This window comes from Scyliorhinus canicula, chromosome 9 (genome assembly GCF_902713615.1).
Source record: "Scyliorhinus canicula chromosome 9, sScyCan1.1, whole genome shotgun sequence".
Lineage (NCBI taxonomy): Eukaryota > Metazoa > Chordata > Chondrichthyes > Carcharhiniformes > Scyliorhinidae > Scyliorhinus > Scyliorhinus canicula.
Window position 1 is genome coordinate 140,408,262 of NC_052154.1, and position 27,881 is coordinate 140,436,142.

Sequence of the window (27,881 nt, forward strand, 5' to 3'; positions counted from 1 at the left end):
GGAAGAAAATGGTTTGTCCTGGTTTTATATCTCAAACAACATATTCAAGCCAAGCAAACTTTCTGGCCATTTCTATTTTAACTGGTGGAAATGGTGAGGGAAATCTTAAGGCATTTATTTGGATCGGATGCGAAAGCATTTCAGCTAAGTCCAAGCCATCTTTCGGGACAGTGCCTGTTTGAAACACTCAGGGTTTGTGTTCCCAGGCCTTAATGACTTCTCAAGCGTTACTAAGAGATTCTGGTGGCATTCCTTGATATTGAGTGGGTACTTGGCTTTCACAAATTCGTACGCAGTCATGAGCTGCATGTTCTGCTTCTGCATGAGGTACTGTATGATGCAGGTCGGTGCCAGGGAATATCCATCCCGGCAGTGAATCAGGACACGTTTCTGTTTCTCAGTTGATGCGTTAATGCACTCATTAATGTCTTCAAAGCATCGATGTTTCAAAGGGAAAACGTCATCATTTGAAAAGTCATTGATGTCGACCTTGAGACGAGACCAGCTGTGCTTGACATTCCTGGAGCAAGTACATGGAATTAGACACATGTTGAACTCTCCAGGGAGGTTGCTCATATCGATAATGCTGTCTATATTGTTCTTGCACAGGATGCGTCCACTGTAGGCAGCATTGAGATTCCCCACATAAATGTGGTCGGTTACCTTGGCGATGACTGGTTCAGAGTACTGCAGTTGCTCAGGGATGCTCCGCTTGCAGTCCTTTGGACTGTCTATTTTGTTTAAGGACTTGCGGTGGTGGTTCTTGAGTTTTTTGGACCCAGACCTTGAAGGAGGGTTAGAATCAGATTCTGAGCTGCTGTTCCAAGGGGGTGAAAATAAGGAGAACCTGTTGGATGATTTAGCTTTAGCTAATGTTTCATTGGAACTCGACAGATTTGATGTAGACGTGCTTGATGTAGATGTAGAAGCACAAAAGAGGGAGGCTCTCTCCAGAGAACCAGTGCTGCTAGAAGCTCTAGTGTTGTCAGCCTTGACCATCTGAAAGAGTTATGATAATATTATTAGTAAAAAGATCAATTAAAAAATTCCTTGAAATTAACAGGAACATCACTTTGTTCTAAAATGATGCATTGAAAGAATTTTAATTTTGTTTGATATTATGCTTCTCAGTGATTTGATTTCTGAGTCACATTTCTCATTTGGAACTTTGATCGTTCATGCTTTTTGGTGCAAAACGAGTCCCCAGATAGTTAGATTTCAACAAGATAGACCTAAAGCCATGGTGATTATAAGCATGTGGACACCACTTAATGTATGGATTCAGCATCCAACTAAAAATAAAGCTGTCTACAAATGTTTAGTTTGTTTATTTGGGATGAAGAGCAATGTGCTATCTTGTTTCAGTGACACCAAACATGTTGCACAATGCAATGTCGTTGCAAAGACAGAGGAGGATTACCAAATGTGCTTTTATGAAGGTAAAACTCTTGGGAACATAACTGGTTTATGTGACACTTGCTATAAAAATGACTAGGGGACCCAAAGAACAAAGAAAATTACAGCACAGGAACAGGCCATTCGGCCCTCCAAGCCTGCACTGACCACCCTACCCTTCTGGGGACCATATCCCTCTATTCCCATCCTATTCATGTATTTGTCGAGACGCTCCTTAAAAATCATTATCGTATCTGCTTCCACTACCTCTCCCGGCAGCGGGTTCCAGGTGCCCATCACCCTCTTTATAAAAAACTTGCCTTGTACATCCCCTTTGAACCTTGGCCCTCGTACCTCAAATCTATGTACCCTGGTAATTGACTCTTCCACCTTGGGAAAACGCTTCTGACTATCCACTCTGTCCATGCCCTACATAATCCTGTAGACATCTATCAGGTGGCCCCTCAACCCTGTTGTTTCAGTGAATACAAACCAGGTTTCGCCAACCTCTTCTCATGGCTAATGTTCTCCATACCAGGCAACATCCTGGTAAATCTTTTCTGTACCCTCTCCAAAACCCCCCCATCCTTCTGATACTCTGGCGACCAGAATTGAACACGATACTCCAAGTGCTGCATAACTAAATCTGCAACATGACTTGCTAATTTTTAAATTCAATGCCCCAGCCAATGAAGGCAAGCATGCCCTATGTCTTCTTGACTACCTTTTCCACCTGCATTGCTACTTTCAGTGACCTGTGTAACTGTTCACCCAGATCCCTCTGCCTATCAATACTCTCAGGGTTCTGCCATTTACTGTATATTTTCCATCTGTATTCGACCTTCCAAGATGCATTACCTCACATTTGTCCAGATTAAACTCCATCTACCATCTCTCTGCCCAAGTCTCCAACCAATCTACATCCTGCCATATCCTCTGATGGTCCTCATCACAATCCGCAACTCCATCAACTTTTGTGTCTTCCGCAAACTTACTAATCAAACCAGTTACATTTTCCTCCAAATCATTTATATATATTATAAACAGCAACGGTCCAAACACTGATCCCTGAGGAATGCTACTAGTCACAGCCCTCCATTCAGAAATGCGCCCTTCCACTGCTACCCTCTGTCTCTATAACCGAGTAGTTCTGTATCCATCTTGGCAGCTGACCTCTGATCCCATGCGACTTCACCTTCTGAACCAGTCTGCCATGAGGTACCGTGTCAAATGCTTTACTGAAGTCCATATATACAACATCTACTGCCTTTCCCTCATCTATCATCTTTATCACTTCCTCGAAAAAAACTCGATCAAATTAGTGAGGCACGACCTCCCCTTCACAAAACCATGCTGACCATCACTAATAAGTCCATTTGTTTCCAAATGTGAGTCAATCCTATCTCTAAGAATCCTCTCCAATTATTTCCCTACCACTGACGTAAGGCTCACCAGCCTGTAATTTCGTGAGGTATCCTTCCTCCCCTTCTTAAACAAAGGAACAACATTGGCTATTCTCCAATCCTCTGGGACCTTCCCTGTAGCCAGTGAGGATACAAAGAGTTCTCTCAAGGCCCCAGCAATTTCCTTCCTTGCCTCTCTCAGTATTCTGGGGTATATCCCATCAGGCCCTGGGGACTTGTCTACTTTAATGTTTTTCAAGACCCCCCAGTATCTCCCCCTTTTTGAACTCAAATGAAAAGTTCAAATGACAGGATCAGTGAAGCTCAATGATCGATTGTTCGTATAATACCCTCTTTCTGTTAGGCAAAGGAATGTCTCAATTTCATCAAATTGATTCCGACAACATTAAACCATTAAAAAATAATTAAGGTAAAAAAAATTATAATCCCTATTTTTCAATTTCTTTGCCTGTTCTCCTCCTCCCCTCCATGGCACTGATTTCTGGTGAGTTTCAATTGCAAAGATCACCTCAATGCACCTCCACCCCACCAAGTACCTCGTTACAATGACCAACTTCTCAAGAATCTGGACTCCATTATGCACCCTGCCTGATATTTCTTTCCAATGATTCCCATTTTCACCAATTGTAAAATATACCCCCTTCTAGATTTTATTATTGCTCATACCTGAGATTTCATGCTGCTTTTAAAATCCTGGGTTTCCAAAGCGGCATATCTGCCATTGCCATCAGATGAAACGGACAAACAGAGTGGCCTGTGTGTTCGAACAGGAAGCTTTGGGGTAGATGTCATGGTTATGTGCTTGTAGTCTGGCCGATCACTTTTACTCAAAACCAAGTTTGGGCAAGACCCTATGAAATAGAAGAGAAGATGAATAGGTTTATATTCAAGGCAAGTATTTTTGACAAGAATCCTACTCACCACTTCAGAAGTTGAGAAGTTTCTTCTAAATTTCCTATTTGATTTCTTGGTGTCTATTTTATATTTATGGCCGCTTGCCTTACTTTTCTCACAATGTGAAACATTCTCCCTTCGTTTAGCAAACATTACAAAATTTACAAGCCTCCATTATGTCACACATTATGCAGATCCAACGGGTTCATCTTTTCCTGATGGATATAACCTTATAGTATCAGCAGGTCACTATTTATGGAGGGACCATCAGAGTCAGTATTGGAAGCATTGTGTTCTGTGAGGAAAGTAGTGATAGACTTCAAGAGGACATTGACAGTCTAGTGGAATGGGCGAACATGTGGCAGATTAAATATAATTCAGGGAGGTGTGAAGTGATGAAATCGCTAATCGAGTCTTTTCATTTTTCCATATGCCAACGCCCCCCCCCCACTGCCCCCCCAACCCCCACCCCCACCCCACCATTAACGTAGGAGCCTAAACCTGGAGTCTAAAAGTCTGAAGATGCTCAGAAATCAGAATAAAAAGCCGGCTCTCGGCCAACAGATTTTTTTGGGATCCTACTCGGGAATGAGAGAAGTGTTCGGAGAGCCATCCTGTTATAAACGTAAATATTGTGATGTACACCTCCTGGAGCACACCAATTTTTGCAACTTGTGACAGCTGGGCAAAGTTTTGGAAATCAATTTCATTTTCTTTTCCCCCCGTGACAATGGGTGGGATTTTCTGGTGGCAGAGGTGGTTTTCAGTCCCGCCGAAGTCTACGCTGTTTTGTGTGGCTCACCTGTCCCGCCACGAGGTCGTCACCCTCTGTGGGACCAGCAGGAAGGCCTGGAAAATCCCACCCATAATAGGGAGCTTAAACTCTCTGCCATGAGCTCTACAGTACTCATGCTACAGAGGCTCTCCTTTCACTTTAAGCACCATGCAATGCATGTTTAATAGTATAACAAAGTTCCTGGCTAAACATTAACACAAAGACTACTGTCTGTCTCAGAGAAAAAGAGCAAAATAGTCAGGATCAAATGTGGCCCTTTATTTTCAAATACTTCTCTGTGTCTCTGTCAGCAAGATAGAGTTCCTGATTTGCAACCTGGAACTAGACTGGCTGCACCTCAGAACCCATGTAATAAATCATACAACTTTTTGCTTGCATAGATAAAAGATGTGTTGTTGCTATCTAGGAATTCAGACAGAGGAAGAGATGTGCACAACGAGGAAGAGGAAAAGAGGGGCGGGATTCTCCGCAGACCGTCGTAACGCCGATTTCCGGCGAGAAAAATCGGTGTACATGACTCCGGCGTGGGGGCCTTCTTTTAGGCCGCTATTCTCCGTTCCCGGAGGGGCCAGCAGCTGACTGACGCGATACGCGTCAGTTTCACAAGCTGCGGAAGTGGTGAGACCCGGCGTTTTTTGGAGGAGGAGGAGAAAGACAGACCCGGCATTTGGGGGGGGGGGGGGGGGGGGGTTCCGGCATTTGGGGGGGGTTCCGGCATTTGGGGGGGGGGTTCCGGCATTTGGGGGGGGGATCCGGCATTTTGGGGGGGGGTTCCGGCATTTGGGGGGGGGGTTCCGGCATTTGGGGGGGGGGTTCCGGCATTGGGGGGGGGGGGGTTCCGGCATTTGGGGGGGGGGGGGTGTTCCGGCATTTGGGGGGGGGGGGGCGTTCCGGCGTTTGGGGGGGGGCGTTCCGGCATTTGGGGGGGGGGTTCCGGCATTTGGGGGGGGGTTGCGGCATCGGGGGGGGGGGGGGTTGCGGCATCGGGGGGGGTTGCGGCATCGGGGGGGGGTTCCGGCATGGGGGGGGTTGCGTCATGGGGGGGGGGGGTTGCGTCATGGGGGGGGGGGGTTGCGGCATCGGGGGGGGTTGCGGCATGGGGGGGGGTTGCGGCATCGGGGGGGGGTTGCGGCATCGGGGGGGGGTTGCGGGCAGCGGCGTGCAGAGAGGGGGGGGCGACGGATGCCCGGGGCCAACGCACCGTCGCCCCCCCCCCTCTGTACGCCGCTGCCCCCACCCCAACCCCCCCCTCACCACCACTACCTCCCTCCCCACCCCTACCTCCCTCCCCACCACTCCTACCCCCCTCCCCACCACTCCTACCCCCCCTCCCCACCACCCCTACCTCCCTCCCCCCTTCCTTCCTCCCCCCCTTCCTTCCTCCCCCCCTTCCTTCCTCCCCCCCCTTCCTTCCTCCCCCCCCTTCCTTCCTCCCCCCCCTTCCTTCCTCCGTTAGTGGGGGGGGGGGTGCGGCGTTAGTGGGGGGTGGGGGGTGGGGGGGTGCGGCGTTGGAGGGGGGTAGGGGTGGTGAAGGGGGTAGGGGTGGTGAGGGGAGGGGGTTGGGGCAGGTGCAGCTGCGTGCAGAGGAGGGGGGCGACTGATGCCCGGGGCCAACGCACCGTCGCCCCCCCTCTCTGCACGCCGCTGCCCCCAAACCCTGGGGGGGGGGTGTGTGGGTACCGGCGTTGAGGGGGGGGACCCGGCGTTGAGAGGGGGGGTTGCGGCGATGAGGGGGGGTTGCGGCGTTGAGGGTGGGGGGTTGCGGCGTTGCAAGAGATGGGGGGCGGCGTTGGAGGGGGGTAAGGGTGGTGGGGAGGGGGGTTGGGGTGGTGGGGAGGGGGGGTAGGGGCGTTGGAGGGAGGTAGGGGTGGTGAGGGGGGTGGTTGGGGTAGGGGGCAGCGGCGTACAGAGGGGGGGGCGACGGTGCGTTGGCCCAGGGCATCCGTAGCCCCCCCTCTCTGCACGCCGCTGCCCCCAAACCCCCCCCCCCCGATGCCGCAACCCCCCCCGATGCCGCAACCCCCCCCCCCCCATGCCCCCCCCCCGATGCCGCAACCCCCCCCGGATGCCGCAACCCCCCCCGGATGCCGCAACCCCCCGGATGCCGCAACCCACCCCCCGATGGCGCAACCCATCCCCCGATGCCGCAACCCACCCCCCCATGCCGCAAACCCACTCCCCCGATGCCGCAACCCACCCCCCCGATGCCGCAACCCACCCCCCCGATGCCGCAACCAACCCCCCCCCGATGCCGCAAACAACCCCCCCCGATGCCGCAACCCCCCCCGATGCCGCAACCCCCCCCCGATGCCGCAACCCCCCCCCCCCCGATGCCGCAACCCACCCCCCGACACTGAACGGCGTCAACCATCATCAATGGTTGACGCCGTTTTAAAGCAACTGTGATTTTCGCCGACGTGACCCCTGGCCACGTCGGCGGGACTTCGGCCCATCCGGGCCGGAGATTTGTGGAAACTAAAAATATAATGACATCCCGCCGGCGCCAGCTGTTTTCAGAGGCTGCCGGCGGGATTTGCACAGCGCCGGTTTTTGGCCGGTCAGAGATTTAAAAACCCTGCGGGAGCGGGAATAACGCCGCTGCCGGCTGATTCTCCGACCCTGCGTGGGGTCGGAGAATCCCGCCCGAGGACAGAAAGAGGAGGGAGACATGCGCACTAATGGGAGAGGGAAGGAGAGACAGGTTAAGTCAGATATGGAAAAAAGCACACTGAGATGAAGAAGACGGTGAGCACGAGATGTGCAGGAATGAAGGAAGAAGGGAAAAAGATAGGATGATGGACCATCACCACCTCTTCCGAACAACAACAGCCAGGCAATGAAATGTCAACCTCCATCACCGCCTAAGAAGAAATAAAACAAAAATTATGACTTGCAAGTAGAGATTGCACAGACCCAAATAGATCACCAAGAAGAAAGAAAAATGAATGGTATAAAGTCTACAAGGAGGAAAGCGAGAACAACATTAGGCAGAATGCAGAGGCCTTCAGAAATATGGTCAGAGGGCCAAAGAGTAATCTAGAAATTAGCAGAGTTGCAGACTCTAACAGAGCAGCAAAAACATTATTGAGAACATAATCAAAAAATATTTACTTTGCCATTCAGAAAACAATTGGGTCTACACTTGCAATGCATGGGGGTGAAAAATGACCATGAACATTTCTGCAACCACTTTACAATCTGACAGAACCTCCTTTCTATTGGATTTTGGGAGAAGCAAATATTTGAGGAAGAATTTTAACTACCGGGCAGGAAGCCGGGGGGATATGCGGGTCGATCTCTTGGGAGTTCCCATGGGCCTGCTGGCCCCAAATCACAGCCATGGGAAGAGGGTGAGGTGTTGAAAGTTAAATTTAAACAAAAGGAGAGGATTTGTAGTCTTAATCAGCCCCATCTTTCTGTTTGCTGCTATCTTTTGCTCTCCTTTTGCTATCTATGGCCCCGATTTTGTGGTAGTATTGACACTGAAACTGTGAACATTTGCATCATTGCTCCTCTGAAACTGACAGCGACTGCAGGCGGCTACACATGCAATGATGAAATACTGAAACCCAGGGGTTACTGATTTCCTCCATAGTGTGCACTGTAGGAGAACTCCAGAATGCAATCAATTAGAAATCACTGAACTGGTGATAAATTGCCCTTTAATGCTGTTCGTCTCACTGTAAAAATCCTTAAAATATTGCCCTTTATTAAATGAGGTGTAAGTGCGTTTCTAAGCATCTACTTAGTTCATAATTAATATCAACTGCTTTACTGTCATTGGAAAATTATTCTATATTTGTGGAATATCAATTCTTTCCATTATGATTTTAAAAATCCATACGCCAATCAGTTATTTTGAAATCTGGAAAATTTAAAATTAAGGATAATGTGTAGTTTTATTTTCTCGTTTGCTGTCTTTAAAATATTTTAACGTGATTGACTGCTTAACTGCTTGGTGACATCATTGTCGTTGGATTCTTGGAGATCCCTTGACTTGGTGCCAGATTTAACTGATGCCAAGAGAAGGAAATCCAGGCCTCAGAGTCTGCTAGATCTTTGTGGACAATTTTCTTCCGTGTCAACTGCAAGCATTGTTGCTTCCACATTGACCACAAAATCATGACGTATGAGTTTATAATAGACTCTCGGGTTCCTTTTTAACGTTGGTTTTATTATATTCTCTTACTCACTCTTCGCCCCTCTTATTCCCTGTTTTAGATTGCCTCTGAACTTTCTGTATTCAGTTTGGTTGGTTGCTGTATTTCAAAGCTTACATATGTCACAAGTGGATGTGGAGAGGATGTTTCCACTTGTTGGAAAAACTAGAAGCAGAGGCCACAATCTCACACTAAAAGGACAATCCTTTAAAACAGAGATGAGGAGGAATTTCTACAGCCAGAGGGTGGTGAATCTGTGGAACTTTTTGCCACAGAAGGCTGTGGAGGCCAAATCACAGAGTCTTTCAGACAGAGATAGATGGGTTCTTGATTAATAAGAGGATCAGGGATTATGGGGACAAGGCAGGAGAATGGGGATGAGAAAAATATCAGCCATGATTGGATGGCGGAGCAGACTCGATGGGCCGAGTGGCCTAATTTTGCTGATGGTCTTATGGTCTAAGCCTCCTTTTTCTGTTTCTGTTAAACCTAACTTCTAGTCAGCCAGGATGCACTAGCTTTGGATGACTTTCCATTCATCCTGGTGGGAATGTGTCTACTCCGGACCTAAACAACCTTCTCTTTAAAAGTCTCATTTGTTCAATTTCTATGTTGCCTATCTCATTTTGATACCAATACACCTGGGACAAATCTTTATTTTAAATCACAGAAACTAACTTGCCGCCAGTATTTTTACATTTGCTTTTAAATGTTGCACGGTGCTGTGTTGAAACTAGTTGCAGTGCTTTAAATGTGGCCTAACCATCATAGTGCTTTTGTTATCAAGATACAACGGAATGTTTCAGAGACAGTGTCGAAAAGAACCACAAAGTTATTTTTCAGGTTCAAATCACAGAATTTACAGTACAAAAGGAGGCCATTCGGCCCATCAGGTCTGCCCTTGGAAATCATTGACTTAGAAGAAGAAAATTGGGGAAACCTTGTGAAACCTTGACAACATCAAAGAAAGTGAATAGAAAAGACAGTTTAAAAGTCAAACCTTGTTAAGATACAAGGGGCAAAAGTTAAAGCTGGTGAAGGCAACTGCAGGATATTTTTCATATAAAGACCGATCGACTCCTCGAGTGGACTTTGCAGTTGGAGATTGAGGGAATTGTTTGGGAAACCACTAAAAAGGCAATTAATTCAGTGGTGATTGTAGAGATGGTCTACATTCCAAATGAACCAAAATGCTTTCTATGTCCATATTTGTCTTGTCAGCCTATAGTTTCATAAGTGATATAGATGCAAAAAAAAGCATTTTAAATTGCATCTATTGCAAAAGTAATGTTGTGTGGGGTTAAAGATAAACCTGTGTCACATTTCAAGTGGGTGATGGAGGATTGCAAACAAGTGTGGATCTTCAATGTTTGTTGGAGATGCTTAGCTATCATCTCAGAAAGGAAAGATGTGTTAAAGTAAATTGTGGAGATTGTGGTCATCATTTATATTTCTTCATTTAAATCCAGTTATATTTAGTTAACAACTGAATGAACCCAAAATTTAAGCAAGGAGGCACCATGAGGAGACAACAGTCTGTCCTGGGGTCAAAGGACAGTGATTGAACAAAAGTGTTAACCACTCATATCTCCTGATGACCGTCAACAAGAGCACTGATGGAAGGCTTGGGCTAGGCAAAGTGCCTGCTCATACAGATCAGGTAGGCAAATGGAATAACATTTTTGGGAAGAAAATGAAAACTTGCCCAACCAAAGCAAGCCTTGAGGATTCTGTTCTGCTGAATTGTGCTTATTTGAAGCATAGCAGTACATGGGTAGATAGCTGAAAAATTTTAAACTGTAGATATTTCCCATTTTTATACTGTAAGTTTTTAAATGGATTTTACTACACTGAAAACAATAATATATCGTGAAGATATCTTGGCAATATAATAATAATCTTTATTGTCACAAGTAGGCATACATTAACACAGCAATGAAGTTACTGTGAAAAGCCCCTCGTCGCCACACTCCGGCACCTGTTCGGGTACACAGAGGGAGAATTCAGAATATCCAATTCATCTAACAGCATGTCTTTCAGGACTTGTGGGAGGAAACCGGAGCACCCAGAGGAAACCCACACAGACACAGGGAGAACGTGCAGGTTCCACACAGACAGTGACCCAAGCCGGGAATCGAACCTGGGACCCTGGCACTGTGACGCAACAGTGCTAACCACTGTGCTATCGTGCTGCCTACAACTGATTGCAGAGAAATAATTCAGCATATTATCTACTCCAGAAATACTATATAGTCTGTTAAAACTTGGTTATTATAGACACAAAAAATTAATCAAATGCCGTTAATCATTCTTCTGTGAGGAGCAATTATCATGAGACTGTCACCAACCGTTCAGCGGTAAATGAATTCTTAGCATTGAATATTACAATTATTTACTGGCCCAGGATTTGCTGCAGTATTAACAGTGAGGCTATCATTGCTCAGTTATTACTGTTATTCACTTGGCAGTACAGAACTTGAGTACTGCTGAAAAGAGAGACATGCTGTTGAAACTTTCCACCCTGAACACACAGCGTGGCCACTGAAAGCCAGGAGACCCCACTCCCAGGATCCACCCGGTTCACCACGCCACATGAGGTTCAACACAATCTCGTGAGACATTATGATGTGAATCCCACCCACGTTTTGGCATATTCCCGAGGTACCTCAGGCTTGAAGATTCAGCCCCTTCGGGGACCAGATGGAACGGTACTTATGGGGGTCTCCCAGGGGATTAGGTCCCCCAGCTGCATGCCCTCTGGGCAGGGTGGTGCCCTGGCACTGCTGGTGTCACCTGGATTCCCTGACAGTGCCACCTGGGTGTCAGCCTGGCACTGCCAAGATGCCCATGTTGCACTGCTAGCTGGCATGGACAGTGCCAAGCTGGCATTTATTATTTATTTTGTGCGTGCAATCAGGAGAGAGTTCCCGGTTTGGGTGGGGGGGGGGGGGGGGGGGGGGGGGGGGGGTGGAATGCAGGGGAGACTTCCCATAGTGTATTCGGGCTGGGGGGAAAGTTGGGGATTGTTTCGGGGGCCTTGGAGATTAGGACACCATTTAGAAATTGAATCCTGATCTCTCACTACAACTTGGAGTTCCGGCGAGCGGAGCTCCCCACTGTACTAAGAGGTTGTGTGCGGCCTTGGTAATGCAATCCCAGTTCAGGCCCCTCACGTTGAATAGCCATGTGCTTGCCGGCGCTGCATGTGCGGGGAAGCAAACGGCAAAACACGCTTGCTGGGGGACTTTGTTCTCTTTTGGGAGAACAGTGCACAAGAATACCAAATTTCAAAGGGAGCAGCAATGCAGTAAAAATTGTTGTTCCCTTTGAAAGTTGGCAATCTTCTGGCTGGACAATAAGCTTCAACAAAATGTATTTTTTTTCAGCAATTCTCAAAGTCATTACTCTGTGAAACTGACAGAAATCTGTAGCATCCATGTATGTGCAGTTAAACATACTAAGATGTCTTACAACACCAGGTTAAAGTCCAACATGTTTGTTTCAAACACTAGCTTTCGGAGCACTGCTCCTTCCTCAGGTGAATGAAGAGGTGTGTTCCAGAAACATATATATAGACAAATTCAAAGATGCCAGACAATGCTTAGAATGCGAACATTTGCAGGTAATTGAGTCTTTACAGATCCAGAGATAGGGGTAACCCCAGGTTAAAGAGGTGTGAATTGTCTCAGGCCAGGACTGTTGGTAGGATTTCACAAGCCCAGGCCAGATGGTGGGGGATGAACGTAATGCAACATGAATCCCAGGTCCCGGTTGAGGCCGTACTCATGTGTGCGGAACTTGGCTGTAAGTTTCTGCTCGGCGATTCTGCGTTGTCGCGCGTCCTGAAGGCCGCCTTGGAGAACGCTTACCCGGGTATCAGAGGCTGAATTCCCTTGACTGCTGAAGTGTTCCCCGACTGGAAGGGAACATTCCTGCCTGGTGATTCTCACGTAGGAACACCACTCACCAGGTACGCGGTACATACTCGTGCAACTCGGCCAACGTTGTCTACCTCATACACTGCAGGAAAGGATGTCCCGAAGCATGGTACATTAGCGAGACTATGCAGACGCTGCAACAAAGAATGAACGGGCATCGCGCTACAATCACCAGGCAGGAATGTTCCCTTCCAGTCGGGGAACACTTCAGCAGTCAAGGGCATTCAGCCTCTGATCTCTGGGTAAGCGTTCTCCAAGGCGGCCTTCAGGACGCACGCTAATGCAGAATCGCCGAGCAGAAACTTATAGCCAAGCTCCGCACACATGAGTACGGCCTCAACTGGGACCTGGGATTCATGTCGCATTACATTTATTCCCCATCACCTGGCCTGAGCTTGCAAAATCCTACCAACTGTCCTGGCTTGAGATAATTCACACCTCTTTAACCTGGGGTTACCCCTATTCTGGATCTGTAAAGACTCAATTACCTGCAAATGCTCACATACTAAGCAATGTCTGGCATCTTTGAATTTGTCTATATATGTTTCTGGAACACACCTCTTCATTCACCTGAGGAAGGAGCTGCGCTCCGACAGCTAGTGTTTGAAACAAACCTGTTGGGCTTTAACCTGGTGTTGTAAGACTTCTTACTGTGCTCACCCTAGTCCAATGCCGGCATCTCCACATCACAGTTAAACATAGAAATAGAGAAGTTGCTGTCAGTGATAATCCCCTGCTCTGCCATAGGTGCACTGTCGCAGACTTTACAGATGGGTTCACAAAATGCAAAGAACAATTACAATGTTAAGCCTTGCTCAATTAGGAGTAACTGAGTTTTTAAACAGTGGGCAAAGTCACAATTACTTATGAACAACTTTGCTGATCTTAAAAAGTGAATTTAATAACAATGAAATGTGTGGATCTCTTTCAGAACACTAAAAAATGTAGATCTTTTAAAATTAAAGTCTGTGTTTGGATATTTATCTTTCCCACATAAAAATCATTTCATTTTCTGCCCAGTGATTTAAATGTGATTCATATTCCCTGATTTGAACTTCCGGCTTTGCAATCTGTGTGGATTTGTCAATCTTATTCGTTGATGAGACAAACTTTTGCTGGACACCACATATCCCCTGTAGAGAGTAACAAATTCAAAGTGTCATTGGAATGGAGGATGTATGTGCTCCAGAGCCCACTAAAATATTGTGGGCTGCTGTTTGAGGTCAGAAGGAAGTGCTATTCATTTACTGCTGACCACAATATGCAGGCCATTATATTTTTCAACTGTAAAGAATCTTGCCATGTGAAGAATTACAGATAACAATCAGATCCCAACTTTGTGAGAAACATTTGATTTGTACTGCTTGTCAAAGTATTACTGCACTAAATATCACATAAAGCCTGTTCTTTAAAATTATATATTTCAACACAGCGCCTCCTCACAACTTTGATTATTATTGCTCTTCTGCCAACACTAGAGGGTGCTCCAACAGTGATCTTTTAATAAGGTGTCTGACCATCTTCATCAATCAAGTGCACCTCTTAGTGAGTATTTGGAGCTGCCCGTGTCATTAACTTTTCCGTAGATCTCTAATTGAATCTAGCCTTGTGAGGATTGCTGTTCAAAATCAAAGCACAACCTCAAGGGTCATATTGTATTCGAGTTCTTATCCTTTCTCTCTTTGAATAGCCTGGCTCATGCTCAGATGCAGCAGCCCAATAGGCAGCAGCAATTTGATCATGATACGTGTCTTCACCCATAACTTCCAGCAATGGCCAGGAGCAGAAACTCTGGGAATCATGGTGCGATTCTCCGGAAAGGTTTCTAAGTGTGGTAGCGAGCGGGAACTGCCGCGAGCTTCCCAGCGCTTGGCCGGCAATGCGAGGCTGGCAATGCTATTCACCATTAATTGGGCTACTTAACGAGGCCCCACGGGTATTGTCTGTGACAGGGATGAGACTATAAATGACAACTAAACTGCAAAGACGTTGGGCGGGATTCTCTAGTGGCTGACGCCAAATTTGGGATTTGCGTTCTGGCGGACAATAGCTCCCAATGCCAAAATGAAAATGAAATGAAAATCGCTTATTGTCACGAGTAGGCTTCAATGAAGTTACTGTGAAAAGCCCCTAGTCGCCACATTCCAGCGCCTGTCCGGGGAGGCTGGTACGGGAATCGAACTGTGCTACTGGCCTGCTTGGTCTGCTTTAAAAGCCAGCGATTTAGCCAAGTGAGCTAAACCAGCCCCTGGCGCTGGTTTGAAGCCAAATCAAGATGCTCTGCCCCCTTGAAAACGGCGTCATTGCGATGCACACTGCACATAATTGCAACCACGTTCGTATCTCATTAGCAGGCCCACCCGCGATGCTCTGTCTCCGATGAGCCGAGTTCCCGACGGCGCGGTCCACGTGTGTTCCTAACAGTCATGAACCTGGCATGCTGGCTGCGGAGAGAGAGAGAGAGAGAGGGCATACGGACAGTGTCCAGCACCGCCATACTTCGCCAACAGTCGAGCCGCTGGCCGGAGAGTTTCTGTCAGAGCTGGAGGAGTAGTGGAGGGTGGCCAGGAGGTGTGCTGTGCGGTCGGGGTGGATGGGGATGTGGTCCTGCATAACCATAGCCATCTTTTCAGCCACGATCGGTGTGTGCCTGGGGGGGGGGGGGGTGTATAGTGTACGCGCGTCTGCAGCTTGTCACCCCTGCGTGTGTTCATCATGGACCCGTGATTCCCGCACCGTTTTTCTTGTGTTCTGCAGGTGTTCCACGCGGCGCTGGTGCTAGCCCCTCACCGGTTGTAGAATTGGTGCGGATGTGGAACTCCACAGGTCCTCCGTTGGTGTCAGCGGTTAGACTCAGGAATGGAGAATCCAGCCCGTTGTTTTTAATTTGAGGATGTCATTAAAAGTCACGAATTGGATTATTCATCCTGTACCTCATACATATTCACTCTGGTTCAATGCTATGACCTGTAACAGTGCTGTCTTGACAGGATTTTGTAACCACTTCACTGCTAACGTTACCACTTGTAACAACACAGCAAGCTCTGAAGCAGTCATCTATTTATACCGCCAGTATTTAGTCAAATTGAATTCCCCCCTTCCCTTGGCTACCATCATACTCTGTGGGTAAACGGTGTGTTACTTAACCATTCCCACCAAGAGGTTTTCCCATTTATTCCTTCCTCTACTTATTTTATCTGGATGTAAGGGCATTGCAATTTATCTTGTTTCTTCCAAGCTAAGGCAAAATCTTTGGGCACCCTCTTTTTACTTATCCTTCCATCAAAGGAACAGCTAGAACCTTTATGAAAAAAGGTAGACATCTGGAGGAGTGAAAAATAATTAAAATTTTTAATTCAAACACTTTATATTGAGTAGATTATTTATATGTATAGAATTGTTATATATTTAAATATTTTAAATTATTTTTTTCTGACAAATGTTATTCACCATTTCAAGTCTGCGTTAGTTGCAGGACCGAGTCCATCATCCCTACCTGTAGTCCCATTTTCCTTTGAGTTCAACGTTTTGTCCAGAAGCTTGAGAATGAGCAAGTCTTTGTGCCATTTCTCCACTGGTTCCATTTTTTAGACCTCCTGAAATTTCACAAGGAGAATAAATGTCAGGGATTGATGGGATACTCACAAGGACATGTCGGATGAGGCAGAGGTGTGGCACAGGTACACCCCAAATACATTCCTTCTCGAATACATAAGCTGAACAGATTTGGAGAAACTTAAAGCTTTTTCTGTGTACTAGATACCTGACTGGCCAAACAAAAAGGCAGATAAGAATTTCTTTAAAGTGCCATACACCTTCTATTTGATGGTTGTTAGGGCATAAAGCAGTGGACATTTTCATTGGCTGGACATTTGCAGGATGTGGCATAGTATTACAAAATAAGTGATCACTGTTAAAAAAAAATCGTAGATTGGGCAATTGCTCATTGTTAGTCAGCCTGATGGGTAGGCCAAAGCCTGTCAAGTGGAATCAAGAAATGGCACAAGTCGACAGTGGTATCGTACTCTTCCAGATATCAGTCTGCCTTAGCTATCACATCAACAAAATCAGATGGATGCGTTAAACTCTTTTAATTTCTGGGAAACTATTGCACAGGCCCACAGGGACACCGCATGGGACACCTCCTCTCTCCTGTAACCTCAGGGGACTCCAGCCAGTGCCCTCCTCCTCCACGGGGTACTTCCATCCCATTGACCACCCCGAGGAGTCTGCCACCCAAGGGATTCCTCCACCAACCCAAAACGCCAGGGTCTCCCTCCAGCCCGCCGCAGCTACACCCAATGGAACTCCACATGGCACCAAATGACTACCCACCACAACAGGAACTACCCGACACATTGGATTCCCCCCACCCCCAGAACGATTCTGCCCCACACCCTGTCACCAGCCCTGACACTGAAACCCCTCCTCCAAGCCAAATTCCCATCTCAACCCCCTACCCCACCAGGCACATTCTCATCACCTCCCCCACCACCCTCTGACCTGGCATGACCAGCCACCCCCCGCCCCCCCCCCCCCCCAACCTCCCACCATGAGGTACATCCTGGCTCTCCCAAGGCGCAAGCCCCTCGCTGAGGTTCAACCCTGACTCCCAAGTGTCCAACCTAACCCGAGGTCAGATGTCTCTCCCCATCTCCCTGATGCCTGAACAGCATCTCCAAGGCTTGAAACTATACGCCTGAGGCCGCTACTCTCCCTGAAACTTGATCCCTTCCTCCCCCCCCCACCCCCTTCAGGGTTCAATCGCCCCGAGAAGTGAGTCCCCCCTTATGAGAACCGAGCACCCCCTGAGGCCCCACCCAACCGATCCCCTCCAAACCCTACCCACTTACCTGAAACACATACGTTTCCATGACCTGTCAAGGAACTTTAAACTTTGTTGAACTTTTAACTTTCCTGCTTTATTCCAGTCAGTGTCATAAAAAGAGTGTGGCTTCCTTCGACTTGGCTGCCCTTTGACACTAGGCCCCAAGTTTGATCTGTACAACTCCAACCTTGCCTGGCCTGAGTCGGACGTTCCGCAAGACAGGATTTTTGGCAAGAAACTAGGAGCAGAGTGGCAATCCAATGATGAATGCCACTCAGGGAAAGTTCAGGCCCATAGTACAATAAACAAAAACGAACGGTAATGTATATAATATTGAAAATACCAATAAAAAGATTTTTTTTAAACTTTCAGGCCCATTGAATCATCTCCAGCATTATCAGTTGTTACCATTCAGATGCTCTCTCAACATCCTTCACTTAAGTTCACAGAGAGTAGCTTCCAAGGCCAGGCAGAAAGCTCGCAAGGACTAATTGTTAATTTTTATTTACTTTAAAATCTTTCCAACTAAGGGGAAATTTAGTGCGGCCAATCCTACCCAGCACTTCCTTGAGTTGTGGGGGTGACACCCACGCAGACACGGGAGAATGTGCAAACTGCATTATAAGTTCATTTTAGTATGGAGTGGAGTGGAGTGCACAGTAATTTACCAATACTATACCCCTTTAAAGGTTTATAAGAGATCGGATGTATAATCATCTGGAAAGGAATAATTTGATCAGAGATAGTCAACATGATTTTGTGAAGGGTAGGTCGTGCCTCACAAATCTTATTGAGTTCTTTGAGAAGGTGTCCAAACAGGTGGATGAGGGTAAAGTAGTTGATGTGGTGTATATGGATTTCAGTAAAGCGTTTGATAAGGTTCCCCACGGTAGGCTATTGCAGAAAATACGGAGGCATGGGATTCAGGGTGATTTAGCAGTTTGGATCAGAAATTGGCTAGCTGGAAGAAGACAAAGGGTGGTGGTTGATGGGAAATGTTCAGACTGGAGTCCAATTACTCGTGGTGTACCACAAGGATCTGTTTTGGGGCCGTTGCTGTTTGTCATTTTTATAAATGACCTGGAGGAGGGAGTAGAAGGATGGGTGAGTAAATTTGCAGATGACACTAAAGTCGGTGGAGTTGTGGACAGTGCAGAAGGATGTTACAAATTACAGAGGGACGTAGATAAGCTGCAGAGCTGGGCTGACAGGTGGCAAATGGAGTTTAATGCAGAAAAGTGTGAGGTGATTCATTTTGGAAGGAATAACAGGAAGACAGAGTACTGGGCTAATGGTAAGATTCTTGGTAGTGTGGATGAGCAGAGAGATCTTGGTGTCCATGTACATAGATCCCTGAAAGTTGCCACCCAGGTTGAGAGGGTTGTTCAGAAGGCGTACGGTGTGTTAGCTTTTATTGGTAGAGGAATTGAGTTTCGGAGCCATGAGGTCATGTTGCAGTTGTACAAAACTCTGGTGCGGCTGCATTTGGAGTATTGCGTGCAGTTCTGGTCGCCGCATTATAGGGAGGATGTGGAAGCATTGGAAAGGGTGCAGAGGAGATTTACCAGGATGGTGCCTGGTATGGAGGGAAGATCTTATGAGGAAAGGCTGTTTTCGTTAGAGAGAAGAAGGTTAAGAGGTGACTTAATTGAGGCATACAAGATGATCAGAGGATTAGATAGGGTGCACAGTGAGAGCCTTTTTCCTCGGATGGTGATGTCTAGCACGAGGGGACATAGCTTTAAAATGAGGGGAGATAGATATAGGACAGAAGTCAGAGGTAGGTTCTTTACTCAGAGAGTAGTAATGGCGTGGAATGCCCTGCCTGCAACAGTAGTGGACTCGCCAACACTAAACGCATTCAAATGGTCATTTATGGACGATAAGGGAATAGTGTAGATGGGCTTTAGAGGGGTTTCACGGTCGGCGCAACATCGAGGGCCGAAGGGCCTGTACTGCGCTGTAATGTTCTAGGTTAACAGTTTAGTTATAGCAAATATTGAGCTTCAAATGCAACTTTGGCCAGAGAATAAAGTGGGCAACAAATTGATACTGTTATACACAGTGGCCCATTTTCCTATCAATTGAAGTCAATGGAAAGGAAGATTGAGTTGGGGGTATAAAAGCTGGCTGATTCATTGCGGCTGAAGTTGAATTTCACCTTCTTAATACAGTCTGCCTACTCTATAGAGGGAAAACACACTAACAAATGTCTATTTTAATCTAATCACTAATTGTGCGTATTATGTGCTGCAAAATCATTCAGAATGTCTCACAAACACATAAAGCTGTTTTATGAGTCAAACCTATTGTGCTTCAGGATTGTTGGAGTTGTCTTATATTGGATGAAGTGAAGCACGGGTGAGATTTCCAATTGTCCATGTGGGAAGAAAGGGGAGCAGGCACCGTTTAAAAGGAGTACTTCTATGTGGCCTGCCAGTATCCCATTGCCCTCAGGATGTGCTGGAATTTATAAAGAAACGAGGTAGGCATCAGGGACCCATTTTCTTCCAATTAGGGGCTAATGGCGATTTTCAAATCGTTGAACCCAATCAGTCTGCTGAACATTGATGCAGAGCTGTCGGGTTCAATTCAGGGAGCATGTAACTATTTTATTGATTATAACAAATGTTAATGATTAGGGCTTTTTGTCTGTGATCATGTACCCTTCAGTTGGCTGTTTGTCCACTTCTCTGTGCTTTGAGGATGCTGGCTCTCGGATATTCTGCCTATTCTCCAGCAGTAGGCCTCAGTGTGGCTGGTATCTGCCTTTGTTGCTCATTGTCTACAGGTAGCTCTGCTAAGCATTGGGAAAAATTATGATTCAAAAATGAAATTGGGATAAAATAAAATGGGAAATTGATAAGGGCAGCTGTCTGAAGGGGTATATTGATATTCGAATTAGCATACCAGTGAGAAAAGCAAGTGTTTACCTATGTGAGTTACTGAGAACCATAGGATGTAGGAGAGGTAACTTCAAAGTGGAGAGATAAGGGAATTGGCACCCATATGCTAAAGGCCATCTCTGAGTTCAGGAAATGTAGGTAGTTGGGAACAAAGAGGCAACTTCATGGAATACCATGGGCGGGATTCTACATTTCTGAAATTAAGTGTTCATGCTGAGACAGAATCAGTGGATTTCCATGATAACTAAATTGGTGCTGGTCCCAGAGCAATTCATTAATGGGGTATCATCGGCACCATGAGGAACTCGATCGATTCGCCCAGATTGCCACTCGAGAGGCTAACAAGCTGCAGCGGCATATTAGCACTCCACTCCCCACACACACTCATCCCAGCCAACACATTGGCAGCACAGAGAATGGCACGTCGGTTTACGGACACAGAGCTGGAGAGCCTGCTGGATGCCGTGGAGGAGAGGTGGGCCACCCTGTTCCTCCGAGTGGGAAGGAGGCTGTCACCCACTGCCGTACACCGGGCCTGGACGCAGATGGCAGAGGCCGTGAGCACCATGGGTCCCACACTAGGACTGGACAACTGTGCCAGAATAAGCTGAGCAACCTCCTCAGGACGGCCAGGGTGAGTAGACAACACTGCGTTCCTGACACCAAAGCCCGCCCCAAACATCCACATCACCCCCCCATCACCCAGAGGGTGACCAAACATCACCCATCGGCAGTGTGCACGCTCCCCACCCTGCACTACATGCAAGCACCATACCGGCTGCCATGGATGGGTGCCCAGGCCTCAAATCAAGCTACCTACCCAGTATTCGGCCCGCGTCCGACAGTCTAACTCTGTGTGCTTTATGTCTCCCCCCAACCCCTAGGAGAAGGCGGCACACAACCAGAGAGAGAGAAGATCGGAGGGGGACTGCCAGGCTAGCGGCCCCCCAACCACCACTGAGCGGCGGGCACTGGACCTGGTTGGTGGGCCAGGAGTGTTGGCAGTTGCAAAGGTGGAAGTCGGCATCAGGCAACCAAGTGAGACCCCCACTGCATTGCAGTTTCCCATGGCGTGTGTGTGGCATGACTCCCACCCCATCCCCCACAACACCACCCTCTCACCAGCCCTTTACCACTTCCTCACCACCCACTCACCACCCCTTTACCACTTCCTCACCACCCGCACACCACCTCCTCACCACCCGTTTATCACCCCAACCCATGATCCAATCATGGGCCTTGTGTTGTGTGTTGCAGGATCACCTGGCGACGAGGCGGGCCCTTCTGATGTCCCCCGCACCCGACCCCAAGCAGATTCCAACAATGAGCAGGCAATGGACAGCAACACAGGGTGGGATTCTCCGTTGCTCGATGATGTGGGGTCGGGGTGGGCGGGTACAGGGTCCAGCATAACCGGCGCCATCCTTTCGGGTGCGATCAGTGTGTGCATGGGGGAGTGTAGGTATACGTGTGGCTGCAGACTGTCAGCTCTGCGCATGTCCAGCACAGACTCGGCGATTCTCCCACCATTTCTCGCGCATTCCGCGGGTATTTCACGTGGCGCCGGTGCTCGCTCCTCACCGGTAACGGAATCGGTGCGGATGTGGCACCTATTTTTCCGTCGTGGAACATCACGGATCCCTCATTGGTGTCAGCACTTAGACGCAGGAATGGAGAATCCAGCCAAAGGGCCCCCAAATGCTAGCCGGAGACACCCTGGAGCACCAGTCCGGGGACGACACTGATTTCCCATCACAGCTGTCTCCAACACCCTTCACCATCCCAGAGAAACTCCATTCGGCTGGGCATGTTAGTGAAGAGGCTCCTGGGGCACTGTCTGGTACGTACCACACATGTGATGTGGTACATCAGGTGGAGGGAGGCAGGAGCCTCTGATGGAGCAGACGGTCGGAGGGCAGCTCAGCCCCAGGGACCAGCTTCAGTCCAGACCGGTCTCGGGCTCCTAGAAAGGGAGTTTGCATTGACAATGGAGATGCAGACCCTAAGCAGGATGAAGGCCACCGTTCCTGGTTGGATTCTGATGTCCATTGTCTCCAGGGAGTAAAAGGCAGGCATGTTAGCATGGTGGGTACCCCCATACCTAACCAGGTCCAATGGGCTACACAGTGGTCCTGGCCTGCACTGCAGCCTTGATCCCCGCATGTCCCCCTCTCTCCCATTCCTTTCTCCTCCCCCATGCCCACAGCCACCCCCACCATTCCCCCTGTCACTCTGCCTTCTGCACCCCTGTCCCCATCGGTGCCCGGCATCCGTCCCTGCTGGTAGACACCTGTCCCTGCTGGCATGGCTACCGGTGGCTGACCTTATCCATACTGGTGATAGGCTCCACAGCCTCCTCTAGCTCCCTCCTATAGGGGCTACTGTGGGTATCACCATGGGTGGGCCATGTGATGCCCCGCTGGTGGGTGGCGCCTGGTTGGGGGGAGGGATTGGTGTGATAGGGGCACCCATATGGCCAGTGTCACTCTGCGCAGTCATAAGCCATGGTGGATGGTCAATGGGGTACGCAGAAAGGTGGCTGCCTTGCAGGCTTAGGCAGTGATGGTCCGTGCCTGGACACCCTGGTCCTGAGTACACGGTCGTGCCTCTGGAAACATATCCTATTTCCTCTCTCACCCTCAGCAGCCACGGAACATGTTTCTCGATTCTTAAAACCACAAGTGAAACTCGCCGCCGGTAATTCCTCCTGCCGGATTTGGAGCATTGCGGAGGCCTCGAAGAATACCAGGTCAGGCCTGTTAATGATATGCCAACGGCGTTTACTGTATGTGCAGATTATAATACATTGATGCCGCTGTCAAGGCACTGGAGCATAGCATTCCATCAGGCGCCCATCACTGGCCACGATTTTCAGTTCACGCTTGATTCTCTGCCAATCACATTTCCAATACCAACGTCGCTGGACAGAGAATCCCGCACTTTGTGTATACAGCCATCAGGTAGTTATGTGTATTGTTTTAGTGTTTTATCGTCCTTCTTGTGTGCTTTTCTTTTAAGTCAATAAATATTCTTTATTGTTTTTTTTTTCTTGATCCCTCTTTTACTGTGTGATTGCAAAGGAGGGGACATTGTGACCCTCCTCCCGCATTTTGAATGTGCACAAATAAACTAACCCTTTCAGTTCATCCTATCTCGAGTTTGCTATTAATAGAAAATTGGATCACACCAAAACTAAAGGGTTGGAAAATATGCCACCACTTAGAAAGAGGGCAACAAATCAAAAACACTTTTCTATTTACAGACAGGTGGTAAAAGGAGAAATTAGTGCCGTTGAAATTACACCCCCTCATGTCCGTCACAGTCTCCAAAAATAAAAACATGGTCCAATTTAGCATGTCATTATTGCTGCTAATGGTGCAATAAGGAAATAAAGTGCAGATTAAAGTATCACTTTGTCAAACACTTCCACTGTGTCCTCATTTCCATTTAGCTCCCCATCTTCACTATGATTTTGGCCTCTTACGCTATTCCAACCATGCTCAACACAAGGCTTGGAAATAGTATATTGCTTTTATTCTGAGTATTGCAGTCTCTGGTATCTCCAGACCTCCAGTATCTCCTTCATTTCCTTTACAGCAAGTACTGCCATGGAAGAGTTGTGGATCTGTCAGTATCAAGGGGCAAGGAAGTCAAGTTAAATTTTGGGTGTTGTCGACCATTAGCCAGCACATCTGGCAGTCAGGTGCCTGTACCAAAAGCAGCTTGATTTATTGTTTATTTTTGGGACAGGCAGTCGAATGTAGGCGATATTCAGCTGATTTGCCTGAATTATGCCTCCACCCCACTGTTATTTATGAGTATCAAAAAATAAACCACGCATCATTCTTCCTTTTTAACAAAGTCGTTAATTCCTTGGTAGCTTGAAAAATCTCGATGCAAATAGACCTAAAATATTCTGTTTTAATTAATTAACTACAATCTTAACAATATGAATATAATGATATGAGCATCAGCATTGTCCCTTCCAACAGGTTGGTGCAGAAGTCTCATAATTAAATTACTATATCGGAGGGCTGGAAGTGCAAGTTCAAATATAGAACAGAAGGCAATTCAGAATTTGCACGATTAAGAATCTTGTGTAAATGAGCTTTATTGCTTTCTTGATTGGAACCGCAGATGGCAAAGCACAATTCAGCTAAAACTTTAAACACTGCAACATCCTGTATTTCTACCGTGCCTTTTATATAGAACAGCATGCCAAGATACTATTCATACTCTGCTGTGGCTGCAAACAAAAAGCATCATTGCGCCTCTGAAATCCGAATTAGATATTGGGCAACCTTTTCAGTACCATTGTGATACTGTTTCTTTCCATTTCTCTCCCCCTCCCCACTGTTTCAGTCTACTATATTCATTTCTAGTTTGTCTGGCACAGTTGTTAGCACTGCTGTCTCACTGCACCAGGGACCCAGGTTCAATTCCGGCCTTGGGCGACTGTCTGTGTGGAGTTTGCATGTACTCCCCCCATGTCTGCGTGGGTTTCCTCCCACAGTCTAAAGATGTGCAGGTTAGGTGGATTGGTCATGCTAAATTGCCCCTTAGTGTCCGAGGATGTGAAGATTAACTGGGGTTGCGGGATGGGTGAGTGGGCCTGGGTAGGGTGCTCTTTCAGAGGGTCAGTGCAGACTCCATGGGCCGAATGGCCTCCTTCTACACTGTAGGAATTCTATGGTTCTAATTCTCTTCTATTCAAAGAACAAAGAACAAAGAACAGTACAGCACAGAACAGGCCCTTCGGCCCTCGATGTTGTGCCGAGCAATGATCACCCTACTCAAACCCACATATCCACCCTATACCCGTAACCCAACAACCCCCCCCCCCCCCCCCCCAACCTTCCTTTTTAGGACACTACGGGCAATTTAGCATGGCCAATCCACCTAACCTGCACATCTTTGGATTGTGGGAGGAAACCGGAGCACCCGGAGGAAACCCATGCACACACGGGGAGGACGTGCAGACTCCGCACAGACAGTGACCCAGCCGGGAATCGAACCTGGGACCCTGGAGCTGTGAAGCATTTATGCTAACCACAATGCTACCGTGCTTCCCTTAATTCCTTCTGCCCTTAATTGTTTCCCCTTCTCCCGCCTTTTGTGATGGTGAGGGTATGAAACTGGGCATTAAGAGAGCACGCCAGCAGCCTGTTGTTAAAAGGGACAACATTGTCAGCAGTGTCTGAACAGTAACTGCATGCAGCCAATGGTGATTTCAGTTAAACGGTCTATAATTAATTCTTCAACTGGCCTCTCTGCCATGTAAATCTTGATTTGTGCAGATGTGTGGCAACAGAAGATGTCGTGGTAACCTTTGAATTACATATATTTTAGGATGCCAAGAAGGATTGAGTGGTATCACTTCCGTTGAGAATGTATTTTGGATGTTATCCTCTCCCTTCGGACGCTGCCAGACCTGCTGAGTTTTTCCAGCATTTTCTGTTTTTTTAGATTCCAGCATGCGCAGTATTTTGTTTATTTAATGTGGGTGTTATTGTATATGTGTTTCTGGGAGTTGGCACAGTCACGGATTACATTCCCGTTGAAGAGTATCCTTATACAATGGTCCTTACTGAGAACCCGTTTGGTGGATTACCAGCAACACTTCTGCTCCATTGGGTAGCCGTGAGCCCTGAGGATATGCTCCTTGTGTCTTCAAACTTCCTGAGCCCCACTCTCCTGTTTCTCCCCCATCTAAAGTATGTAGCAAAGGAAGACTGGCTGCTATACTCCGCCGATAGCTTCTCTGAAAGACCCTTTTATAACAGGAGCATGTACGGGAATCTCGCCCTAATTTCCCGGGAAATTGGGACGAATCGGAAACAGCAGCCCCTCAACATTTCTTTCTACTGTGCTGTGCATCCTCTGAGTGGCAATTTGCCAGTTTCAGTATGAGGTCAGGTCGTATATCCGCCCCTGTGAAATAAAAATACTTTACAAGGCACTACCAAAGGAAAATTATACACTGCTCGCCCACACCGGTATCAAAGTCAGGCAATAAAAACAGCCTCATCCATCATTTCAGCTAACACGCACTCCAAAGAGTAGTTCACAGAGCACAGCCGGCCACACTCACTGCCAGTGTATTGACCAGAATGTTAATGTCATCACCAAGACTCATTTACAGTTACAGAATATCCAGTTGCCTCTGGAAGCAAACTCAATCACGTCCAGCATCGCTACCGGCGGAAGATGTCATTCGAGGGAAAGCACAAAGCCTGTGATTTGTTTCAAACAGTTCCCTGGTGCCCTGACCATCAGGATCTGCCGTCCTTCCTCATACAGTCAACACAACACAGCCCCGCAACGGGCCCACCGCGGCTTCTGGGCAGTTACCTTAGCAGCAGCTTCTCAGCCTCTGAGGACCACCAGGGCCAGTTCCTCTTCTGCTGCAATGAGCGAGCACATCTCCGCGCTTTCCACTGCTGGAGGGGCGCTGTGCCGCTCCTGCCATCCATCCTGCTGCCCAGCGATGCCCACTCTGCCCGACTCGCGCCTTTTAACAAAACAATAACCCGCCCAGCCTCTTCATCTTGAAGCAGCTGGCACCACACCTCGCTCGGTCACCGCAGGGGGCCCATTTCAACACTGACTCTTCCATCCGCGCTCTCCGCCCGATCCAAATGCTGGGTCTTGGAAGAAAGGAGGTACACTGAACAGAGCTTGTCAGCACCTCGGGACGCCCAACACGTCTTCACAACTCGAGAATGACTTGTGAAGTGCAGAGGGGATGTGGGAATGGTGTGTGTGTGTGCAGTCAAAATTAAACAAGCGCCCAGAACCCGCATCAGTGCTAGCCTCAGACGTTACAGAGTGAATCATCATTTAATGCTAACGTGCAAAGCGGTGTATCCGGTTTAAACGAATGGTTTTCGATGCACTGGGAGCCTCCCCTGTTATTCGCCCGCCCCTGCCTATCGCTGGGCATTTCCTGAATTTGTCATTCCTGGGGATCGCCCTCCTGCTCCTAGCACTGTGCATGCGGTCATGGACCGCGCTGTGCATCCCATTCATCTGCAGCAGGGGCAGCTTAGCTCTTTCAATGGGCCTGGACTGCACGCGCTCGGCAGGTCCAACAGCACGGACGCCAATCCCGCAATGAACACATTGCAAGATCCAGTGATAAATAAATAAAACGCGCGTTTACATCGAAACATGAAACATTACATTGCGCCATGCCGCTTTGCATTTTCTAATTAACGCTTGAGTAAACACTGTCACCGATTCGCCGGGTTAAACCTGTTCTGTAACAAGGGGGGCTGCAAACAAGTGTAAATAAACGGTCTCACCTGGTGGAGATCTCTGGACTTTTGTTAAAAACAATACACAGTTAGTCACCCATCAGTGTCACCATTCTCTTGCATCTGTTCTTTCCTGAGGAGACTGCTGACTGCCTCTCATTGAAATCTCCGGCTCAGTCTGCCCAGGTTATGCAATCGGGATGCCGCCCTGCTGTCATTGGCTGGTTTTCCCCGGGTGTATCCTGGATACAGTTTTCAAGGCAATTTCAAGACGTAATCGACGA

At 47.8% G+C, this 27,881-nt stretch overlaps 1 protein-coding gene across 3 annotated transcripts; it reads right to left on the bottom strand.

Annotated features, from left to right (window-relative positions):
- LOC119971746 (dual specificity protein phosphatase 7) lies at window positions 1-27,837 on the bottom strand. 3 transcript variants are annotated; one of them, XM_038807781.1, is made up of 4 exons: window positions 27,646-27,837; window positions 16,058-16,203; window positions 3,486-3,670; window positions 1-999 (listed from the first exon to the last, which is right to left on the bottom strand). In XM_038807781.1, the coding sequence occupies exons 3-4, from the start codon at window positions 3,609-3,611 to the stop codon at window positions 145-147; spliced, it is 981 nt and encodes a 326-aa protein (XP_038663709.1). In that variant the 5' UTR covers window positions 3,612-3,670; window positions 16,058-16,203; window positions 27,646-27,837; the 3' UTR covers window positions 1-144. The 3 variants fall into 3 exon arrangements, with proteins under 3 accessions (XP_038663709.1, XP_038663706.1, XP_038663707.1); XM_038807778.1 differs by having other exon boundaries at window positions 16,104-16,203; window positions 27,646-27,836; XM_038807779.1 differs by lacking the exon at window positions 27,646-27,837 and adding an exon at window positions 26,693-27,187 and having other exon boundaries at window positions 16,104-16,203.
- Between the last annotated feature and the right edge of the window lie 44 nt (window positions 27,838-27,881).